Here is a 10,303-nt window from a genome sequence, read left to right as displayed (position 1 = left end):
AACGACACGAGGACCGCACGAGGCGAACGAGCGGGCGCTCAGGCGAGCTCAGTTCGAGTGCCAGCACAACAGAGAGCAGAGCATTTTCCTCTTGTTTTTCCGTCTGAGACAGAGGCGGCTGGCGGCTGCTGCATTAGATAAGAGGAAAGCGAGGACAGAGCAAGCGAACGGTTGCAACTGAACAGGACCAGAGCAAGGCACTCAATTATTTATGAATTATTGCTTCAACTAGAAACTCAATTAATTATTCCATCAGGCTCAGTCATTGGCCTTCATTAGCATTTTACCACTAGTTTGACCCATTACGGGAAGGACAAGTGGAGCGAGTCTGCCTCGAAGAGAGAGAGACTCTCTTTCATTCGCCGTGCGAAATGAGTGTTCAGGAATATTGGGAATTTCGTGGCTCGCTTCGTCAGCTGTTCCGTTAGGCTGTTGACTTGAGTCCTTCTGCGTTGCTGGAGGTCAGGCATGTTTTCAAGTGCTTTGTTATTGTTATTAGTGTTTACAATGGCAACCGAAGGGGGCATGCAGCTTAATGGCCAGTCTTTTGTGTGGGCTGCATTAATAGTCCTCAACGATTCGGTTTTGCAACACTGTAATCCTGTTTATCATAATTTGAATAATACCTGTTTGGTTGCGTATATTGAATAGCTTTAATAGATGCACCGGTTCTGCTTAGAATATTCACATCATAATTAGTTCAATTAGACTCATTTTCTGCAATGTTGTCTAATGAAGTAGTTTATAGGAGTATTGCAAGTTTATGGAAAGAGAAGAGAGCGACTGCATAATACTAATACTATTTATAAATAATATTGATTCTACTCAATCCAATTGATCTACACAAAGCAAGTATATAAATATAAATAATACATATACCGGAAGCTGACTATATAATTTAATTTTAAAATTGAACTCTTTTCTTTTATAGAACATGTCAAAAATGAAAAAAGGCATTTGGAAAATCGTAATACTAAAATAATATTAGCTAAAAGTTTATATCAGTCCTTTATTTCATTAAATAAATGTTTTAATAAATAATATCAATACATACTAGTTTCATAGTTTCTTTCTGTTTAATGCCCAATTTAAGTTGCAGCGCCACAAGCAGGGCACATCAAGCAGTCGAAAGCAGTGCAATCCTGTTCAGTCAGTCAAACTACCATGCAAAGCAGTGTAAGCTCAACAGAAGCACTAACGCAACAAGTTCATAAACCAATTGGAAAGCTAAACATTTAACTTTAAGATACTAAAAGCTTTTTGGTATTTTGCATTTAGGCACAGAGCTGTTCGTGTACTTGACAACACCGTACGACCTCCAAACAACCTTTTGACGTTTCGCTTGCCTACGCTCGGCTGTCTTTTACTTATTTCGCTTTGGAATTTCTCGCGGCCCGAAAATAAAAGCGTCGCCAACTCAACTCCAGTGCAGCAGCAGCAGCAGAGCCAGCCGGTAGCCAAGCAGCAGAGAGCGGAGCAAAGCAACCGAAAACACCCACACAGTTTCTTTTTCCAGATCGGTGAGTGTGTGTCTGTGCCAACGTGTGTGACAAAATAAAATAATAAATATAAATTAAATAAGAGCAATTGAGAAAAATAAGTGCAGTTCGTAATCTGGTTATATCAGTGCAAAACTTTTTCGTTCTCAACCCAAGTTGGTTTCGTAATCGTTGATTGCAGTTTCATTAAGCTGAAAAAAAATTTACAAAAAGCTCTCGGAGTTTGCCTGCGTGTGTGTATGTGTGTGTGCTGTTTGTTAGACTGGAATTTTTTCTAATTAGAATGTATTTCTCATCAGCTATGAGTTATATTCATTTTATGGTTTCCTCTTGAACTTTCTACTGTTTCCATTTGCTTATCGCAGCAAACGACGCGTCGTTGACCTATGCAACTGAATGCTGATAAGAAACATGAGTACGCACTCAGTTATCGTATAACGGTGCTAGTTATTGCATTGCCGGTCTAACTGGCTGGGCCCGTCACCCCCACCCCCCGTCTAACTAGATTTCTACTCTGTGGTTCGTTCGCACGTTGGCAACGCTTCAACTGCAAGTTGCTTTATAAATAGCTGACACAAGTCTTATGTGCACGAATACACACACAGGCATGCATATACATATGTATGTAAATTAGGCGATCATGTATTATTGTCTCCTTGCGTCTCTTCATTAGTTTTCGTTTAGTTTTCAATTAAATATTGTCATTGCTGCTTGTTTATTGACATCGTCAATTGACATTTGCCTTTCGAGTGTGAGAAACCTTTCATTCTGCCACATGATAACAATTAAGAGATTAGTGGGACGGAGAGAGATGAAGAAGGGGAAAGGAATAATTGTTCTATTCTTCAGCAATAAAGAAAGAGAGAGAGAGAGAGAGAGAGAAGAGTATTTTAAGAAGAGTATATGAAGCGTGTAGGTAATTATTAAAAAATCACACTAGCTACCCTTAAATTTAAATGCGCAAAAACCAGTTTGTGAATGAAAGCTATTTCGATTTTTGTTGTTTTATACGTTATCTACAAAATAAAAATATACTAAAATATACGCATATCATTTACAATTCAACTTAGCTTAGTTGTATTTTTCTTACCACAGCTGATTCTATTCATTCACAATATAACACCCTTACAACTCTGGATCTTTATCTTTCGTTTTCACTACTACCGGCTCTCTCTCTCTCTCTCTCTGTTCTTATCCCCCTCTTACTCACTCCCAGCTGTACCGCGCCCTTTGTACCAACAGTTCTTTCTGGAGCTGCTGACGCAGTTCGTATTTCTGTTCTTTTGACCTATTGCTACTTGTCTGGGAGGCCGGACCTGTTATTGATACCCCGCTGCACACACGAGCCGCTCCAACAACATCCTGAACCAGTCTGGATGGGCGATAACAAAGCCACAGCGCATATTCTCTATATGAAATGTGGCGGGGGGCTCGTTTGGTTGTTTTTATTTTATAGTCGAAGGTTAAATATTAAAACCGCCTGACAACAGCGCAAGCAGCAGACGATGTCGATGCTTCCAAAGTTTCCATAATTTTCGAAAAATTTCATTTGTATTTTTGTTTTCGTCGTTTTATCAACTTGTTTTTTTTTTTTTTTTTTATTCGATGCTATTGCCTTTATGTGATATGTGTGCACATGTGTCTATTTTATTTTTATAAATACACACACACACATACACATGCGCATACATTTATTTGTGTCTTTTTCTGTTTCTGATGTTTTTGCATCTCACTTATCTTGTATTGCTGCTTATCACTAGTCTCTTATTTGTCTCTTATTGTCTTTGCATTCAGTTTTCAATCGATTGTCGTTTAGCGTAGGTGTGTGAAAAAAGTGAATCAGCTTTCCGAGCCATCAAAACGGACCTTTATAGCTGTATATATATAGTCAATTGTGTCAAGTGTAACTCCTAAATTAGCTCATATATTTTCAAGTCAACAAATGTTATACTGCACCTTATTGCAGTATCTTATCAGATTGTGAACTTACCTACATAACTATATACTTTGTATATATATACATTATATACCGTTTTTTTTTTTTGCGGTAGTGCGTGCTTTTCAATGTCAAACAAGTCAAGCATCATAGGAACTTTTTTTGTATCTAAAACTTTTTCTTTTACTATTCCATTCTCTCTCTCTCGCTCTCTCTACTTTATTCCCTCTCTCTCTTTCGCTCTCTCTCTCTCTCTCCCTTTGTCACACGCGCTTTACGATTGTTTAACCGTTTCGTAAGCAACACGTCACAAATTCGCTCCGGCAACATGTTGCCTCTGACCTTGTTCAATGTCAAAGTTTTTAAGCATGCGCCGCACACGTCACGCAGCGAAAGTGAAAGTGAACGTCACAGTCCTCGCATATACAACACGACCCGCTGCTCTCCCTACCAGTCGAACCTCTTCCCTTTCCCCTGGCCGCCTCACCACTCTCGCTTACTTCCCTACTCATTCGCCTATGAAATGAGTCTTACATTTGCCCTCTCTGAATTGCCGCGCTCAGCGCTCCGATTACATCAGACGAGGCTGCAGTTCAGTTCGCAGTCGGGTTTCGGCTCAGTTGCTCAGAAAGCATTGTCGAGGTTGGTTGATTTGTCCAGAAAAAATATAAAAAATAAATAAAAATGTGCCAAAAAAAAACTCATAAATTAAATAAAGAACTGTGCGATTAGTGACTAATGCTAAGTAATTAGTAAAGCGTGCTTCAGTCGGCTAGCTATTGTTGTGAAACTATGAAATATTGCTAAACTTTTAAGCAATCTTGAATTCACTGATTATATTTATATGCGTGGCTTAATCTGTATATAGAGAGTATATCTGTCAATTAAATTGCTCACATATATTTCATTTATAAACTGCTTATCAAGTGATTTTAAATACAAACTTTATCAAAAGCTTCTACTGCCTTTGCAACATTATTGCTTGGGCATAAGCAACATTTTATATATGCTATATACATGTGTATGCGTACTTTGGTTTACTGAATAGGGGCTGAAGCACGAAGTGGCATTCATAGAAGTGAATATAATTCATAATTTATACTATATATCCTATAGCTATAACTGTTTCCCTGTCTACTAGTTGCTTAGCAACATTCCTGCTATCTCTGCTCTGCAACATTGTCGGCAGTAAAGTTGCTTGGCAACATTGTTGCTAGCGCTCTTCAACGCATTTTGTGTATATGCGTGTGAAATGTTGCCAGCTGAGCAAACAGCTGCGAGCGTGCGCTCACGCTCTTCTCTGTACGGAAAGAGATGGTGCATGAGAGAGCGAGAGAGAGCGTAGTAGTAGTTATCGAAAACAGCTGTTCATTTGCAAAGCTTTCAAAACCTTAAAGCCCCTTTGATAGATAGTTATGTATTTTATATATATAAACATATAGAGTATTCGGACAGATATCGCATTTTTGTATTACAAAACTAACATTCTGGTTAAGCCGCCAAAAATTTATGCACACATAGATCAAAGATCGCGAAACATTGTCTAAATTCCAAGTATAGGGGGAGAACGCGCTTATTTTTTGTCAATCTAAATCAAAATGCATATTTACACTTATCGACTGTTGCAATCAGTCTATTGCATGAAATTACCGATCCGCAACAAATCGCAAAATCAAACTCAAAATGGATCATTTCAGAACTTTACGCAAGTATCAAAGATGACCACCTACTTCAACTATCCCAGCAAGGAGCTGCAGGATGAGCTCAGGTCGATCGCCCAGAAGATTGTTGCCCCCGGCAAGGGTATCCTGGCCGCCGATGAGTCCGTCTCGACCATGGGCAAGCGCCTAAAGGATATCGGCGTTGAGAACACCGACGAGAACCGTCGCGCCTACCGCCAGCTTCTGTTCACCACTGACGATAAGTTGGCCGAGAACATCTCGGGCGTCATCTTGTTCGACGAGACTGTGTACCAGAAGGCCGATGACGGCACTCCCTTCGTCCAGCTGTTGAAGAAGAAGGGCATCATTCCCGGCATCAAGGTCGACACTGGTGTTGTCAACCTGATGGGCTCTGAGGACGAGACGACCACCCAGGGTCTTGATGATCTGGCCAAGCGTTGCGCCAAGTACAAGAAGGAGGGATGCGACTTCGCCAAGTGGCGTTGCGTCCTCAAGATTGGCAAGAACACCCCATCCTACCAGGCCATCCTGGAGAATGCCAACGTGCTGGCCCGCTATGCCTCCATCTGCCAGTCGGAGCGCATTGTCCCCATCGTGGAGCCCGAGGTGCTGCCCGATGGTGATCACGATCTGGATCGCGCCCAGAAGGTCACTGAGACCGTTCTGGCTGCCGTCTACAAGGCCCTGAACGACCACCACGTCTACCTGGAGGGCACACTCCTCAAGCCCAACATGGTCACCGCTGGCCAGGGCGCCAAGAAGAACACACCCGAGGAGATTGCCCTGGCTACAGTCACGGCCCTCAGCCGCACTGTGCCCGCCGCTGTTCCCGGTAAGGAAGTCGAGATGTAAATTCCTAATCTTTGGCTAACCGTTTCTTTGCTGTGCACAGGCATCACCTTCCTGTCGGGCGGTCAGTCCGAGGAGGAGGCCTCTGTCAACTTGAGCGCCATCAACAATGCCCCAGCGCCCCGTCCCTGGAAGCTGACCTTCTCGTACGGTCGTGCCCTGCAGGCCTCTGTCCTGCGCGCCTGGGGTGGCAAGAAGGAAAACATTGCCGCTGGCCAGCAAGAACTCATCAACCGCGCCAAGGTGAGTGCCAAGTGTTATGGCTAAATGGTGTCTGGGCTTAGCTTTAGTTTGGGTCCGTGAACACATGGGGGCTGTAGGGTGCTAGCAGAAAAGATTCATTAACCCCCATCATTTAATAACCGCCATCAACCCATCGATCCTCACTTAGGCTAACGGAAATGCCACATACGGCTGTTATAAGGCTGGCTCTGTTAAGGGAGCCGCTGGAGATGAAGGGCTTCATATAGATGATCATGCGTACTAAATGTTTTCGGCTGGGCAAGACAATTCTCATTGGGACTAGTGGATTAGTGTAACCCAAGAATCCTATAACTTAGACGATCGAAAAGTCCTATCAAGCGTACGCCTTACCAAGTGTGAAGTGCCAAACTGTAATTTGTGATCGTAGAGATATTGCTTTTCATGAGCATTTTCTAATTTTTCGTAATATTTTTCAACATCTACCCGGAAAAATGATCTATTTGGAAAAATGAAATGAAATTAAATATTTTAGTACTGAATAACCTTTCTCGCACTTTTTATTTATTATTACTAACCTATCCCAAGCTAACCAAACCTTATGCATGATGCATAATAATCAAATTATTAATTTGCTAAAATCATTTCTACTAAATTAATTTATTAATAAATCAGTGTCTCGTATCATCCTTAAACTAATTTCCTTATTTATTAATCTATATACATATTCATTTTTCATTTTAATAAAATTTGCAATCATCTAAAACTCTTTTTCATATTTCATTAATTAATTTTATGCTCGTTGCACTTTGCTTCTTTGTTTGGAAATCGTTTTGCACGCTCTTTTTTCAATTAATCCCTAAACCGTTTTCCGCTCTCCCTCTTCTGTTTCTGTTTATCCTCGCAATCCTCAGGCCAATGCACTCGCCTGCCAAGGCAAATACGTGGCTGGTTCGATTCCCTCATTCGCGGCATCTACCAGCTTGTTTGTTGCCCAGCACAAGTACTAAACACAAAGCAAATCAAAACAAAGCAAAGCAAATGCATCTCCTAACGGCTGCAATCAGAATCCAATTGGCTTAACTGTGCTGAGTCCAAACCCGAACACATTCCTCACAGATCTGCGCCACAAAGACCATGGAGTTGCACACTTTTATACCTTATATACCTACAACTATACCTAGCACTTTAATATTAATAAAAGACAAACTTTAGAAATTACTTATAATTTCATTTTTTAAATATGAAACTTCTTGAGTCAAAAAAACAAGGAATTCGAATAAATTTATATTAAAAAAAATGTATAAAAAACGAAATCAGTTTTAATTTTAATTATTATTTGAAAAGTTAGATGAGCTATTTTATTTTATTTTTCTTTTTTATATTATTATTATTTTTATTTAATTTGTACTATAAATATCCGAATTATAAACATTAGTGCTCTGTTTAGTCATTATTTATATATATATATTTTTTTATAAAAATACGCTTTATTTTCCAACTTTTACATTGAAACTTTTGTAGTGACTCTCCAACTGTAAATTTTTATTTTATTGATACAGAATTTCCTATCTCTTCAAATTTATATCGCTAGCTTTTATGTATGTATGTATGTATTAGCTAAGTTCTTATATTAATGCTCAAGACTTGCTGACTTGCCTGTGCTTGTCAAACTGTACTGTTAACTACGCCTTCCGTAACCATTTATTATTTTAACAAAGCAAATTGCAGTTAGGCTATTCTAGAATCAACTTTCAAACACACACACACATACTCAGACATCTCAGATGGCGAGGCTTTCACAAAATTATAGGAATAACGTTCCCGATTAGGACCTGGTAGGCGCAATAATAAGAGGCGGAACCTTTTTGTCCCTTTGGGCCTGGCACAGTTTGCAGCGCAATTAACCGCAATCGAATAAACTTTTTACTTTAAAAGCCTTGAAAATTGAAATTACAAAAAAGCAACCAACGTGTGTGTGTGTGTGTGTGTGTGGGTGTCTAGATTGAGGTCTATGCGAAAAGTTTGGCAAATAGCCCCTGGAAAGGCTGGGCCTCAACTTTCTTCTGCTCAGGTTACGGTTCAGTGAGCAGTGCCAAAAATCGCAGCGAAAGTTGAAAGTTGAGGGTTTAGGCTGCGCATTTAGTTCGGGTCCAGGGTATATTGAAACTTGAAAAGTATTATTTTAATGGCAAATTAATTAACATTTTCTCCCATCCTGTTTTTCTCTCTCCCTCTCTTCCGTTCTCTGTCTAATTTTCAGGCTAACGGCGATGCCTCTTTGGGCAAATACGTTGCTGGCAGCGCTGGTTCCGGTTCCGGTTCCCTGTTCATTGCCAACCACGCCTACTAAGGCGGGCAGCAGCAGATCATAAAAACGCGAATTGCTGAGAAAAAGGAATTTACGTTTCTCTTTTTCGGTAATTTTCATTATTTATTATCTAAGTTACCAAGCAAGCAAAACGCTAAAAAGAAGCAAACAAAAAAAAATGTTTAAAAAAATTAACAGAAAAATGTTTTAAAAAATGGAATAATTATGTTTATTGAGACGCAAATTTACTTTTAGTTCTAAGCACAAAACAAAAGCAAGAGAAACCCAATTTGTTGAAGTTATTCAAATTATATATACATACTTATATATATGTATATAAATATATTCATATACATTTTTAAGAAGATTATAAATATTATGTAACGTTTCAATGTTCGAAATCTACTTGCAACAATTAGAAGCATGTCGTAAATCGAAATCGCAAGTGAAGCACACCAACATCAGCAAACAACATCAAAGATTTTTAGCATTGAAATTAACACGAGTTTATTATGTTTTTACTTATTCATTAATATTTTGCAATGTTTGTATACAAAAGAAAAAGAACAAAAAAATCGCAATGAGAAACGTGATTTTTCATAATTATTATTATTACACTTTATATTTATGATTATGATTGTAATTATTAAGTGAACAAAATGACGCAAATAAACAAACACAATCGAAATAAAAAAAAAAGAAAATCGAAACCAAAAACTAACCAAAAAAAAAATTAAAGAAAACAATAATATGACATATAATTTATATTGGCCCAGAACAAGCCGATATACATATACACACATATACGCTATGAAAGAATAATGTTATTGCTATAGAATGGCTGAAATGATTAATTGACAATTAACAGAGAACACGATTAGCATGTTGATTTCCCAACTGTAGTTGAAAATTGTTGCTAAACTGTACACTGTGCATAGGGGCACTGGAATTTGCAGTCTATTCATAACTGTTATAGTTACTAAATATATAGAGTTTATCGCTTGATGCAACCGTTGAGTTCAAGAGCAACCCGAGCATTCAGGCGAGCCACAACTAACCCCATATTTATCAATTCTATTCTCAATATATATTTGGAAAAATATATATATGTTTATGATTCGTTTATTATTATGTGTTACTTCAAATTTCTTCTATCTATCAATATTGATATATTTATATATATATGTGTATTTCTGCATATCGTTGTTAATCGCAAACATTTTAGATGCAACAAAGAGCATATAACCCTACATTTATAAGCAAACAAATATTAGTTGAAGGAAATAATGGCAAAGTGGTTAAAATCTCATTTTTATTATTTTCTCGAGTCCGGAAAGCGAAACATACATCTTGTTAGAACAGCAATAAGAACCAACAATCAGAACAACAACAACAACAACAGCAACAGCATGTTTCACTTCATTAATTTATGGCTGAAATATAGAAAATTCGACAACAAAGATTATACAATAAAAACAAATTAAATGTATCTAAGGCGGTTGAACGATCATCATTCAATAAAAACTAAACCTTATACAAAAGAGCAAAAATACCAACAATGTGTTTTGATTGACTAAGGCTACAAATATTTATGTTGCATACGGCAAGGCGAAGGTTATGTGCCCTACAGAACAGTTTGACAAGCACTGCGCCCAATGTGAAACTTTAGGTGCATAAATAAAGTATTGATAAATGAGCTTGTATTAATATTTTTATTGTCTTTAAGCTTACCTCTCTAATTGATTTTTTTTTTTTTTTTTAAAATATACTTAGTGATTGTATTTTTTATATTATACGAGACAAAATAACAAAGTGCTTATATAAC

At 38.2% G+C, this 10,303-nt stretch overlaps 1 protein-coding gene across 4 annotated transcripts; it reads left to right on the top strand.

Annotated features, from left to right (window-relative positions):
- The first annotated feature begins 1,278 nt into the window (after positions 1–1,278).
- LOC108660084 (fructose-bisphosphate aldolase) lies at positions 1,279–10,037 on the top strand. Of its 4 annotated transcripts, none has more exons than XM_030389594.2 (4): positions 1,279–1,520; positions 5,133–5,949; positions 6,010–6,209; positions 6,358–6,712. In XM_030389594.2, the coding sequence occupies exons 2-4, from the start codon at positions 5,154–5,156 to the stop codon at positions 6,451–6,453; spliced, it is 1,092 nt and encodes a 363-aa protein (XP_030245454.1). In that variant the 5' UTR covers positions 1,279–1,520; positions 5,133–5,153; the 3' UTR covers positions 6,454–6,712. The 4 variants fall into 4 exon arrangements, with proteins under 4 accessions (XP_030245454.1, XP_017968840.1, XP_017968839.1 ...); XM_018113351.3 differs by lacking the exon at positions 6,358–6,712 and adding an exon at positions 8,431–10,037 and having other exon boundaries at positions 1,280–1,520; XM_018113350.3 differs by lacking the exon at positions 6,358–6,712 and adding an exon at positions 7,082–7,370 and having other exon boundaries at positions 1,280–1,520.
- Positions 10,038–10,303: the final 266 nt, after the last annotated feature.

The sequence above is a fragment of the Drosophila navojoa genome, chromosome 2 (genome assembly GCF_054131105.1).
Source record: "Drosophila navojoa isolate 15081-1374.11 chromosome 2, UAZ_NAV_1.0, whole genome shotgun sequence".
In the NCBI taxonomy this organism is placed as follows: Eukaryota; Metazoa; Arthropoda; class Insecta; order Diptera; family Drosophilidae; genus Drosophila; species Drosophila navojoa.
This window is presented reverse-complemented; position numbering and strand designations above follow the sequence as displayed.

Coding starts and splice junctions, on each gene's coding strand:
- LOC108660084 (XM_018113350.3), top strand. CDS start 5,154: ATGACCACCTACTTCAACTATCCCAGCAAGGAGCTGCAGGATGAGCTC. Junction 5,950..6,009: donor TGTGCCCGCCGCTGTTCCCG/GTAAGGAAGTCG, acceptor TGCTGTGCACAG/GCATCACCTTCCTGTCGGGC. Junction 6,210..7,081: donor AACTCATCAACCGCGCCAAG/GTGAGTGCCAAG, acceptor CGCAATCCTCAG/GCCAATGCACTCGCCTGCCA.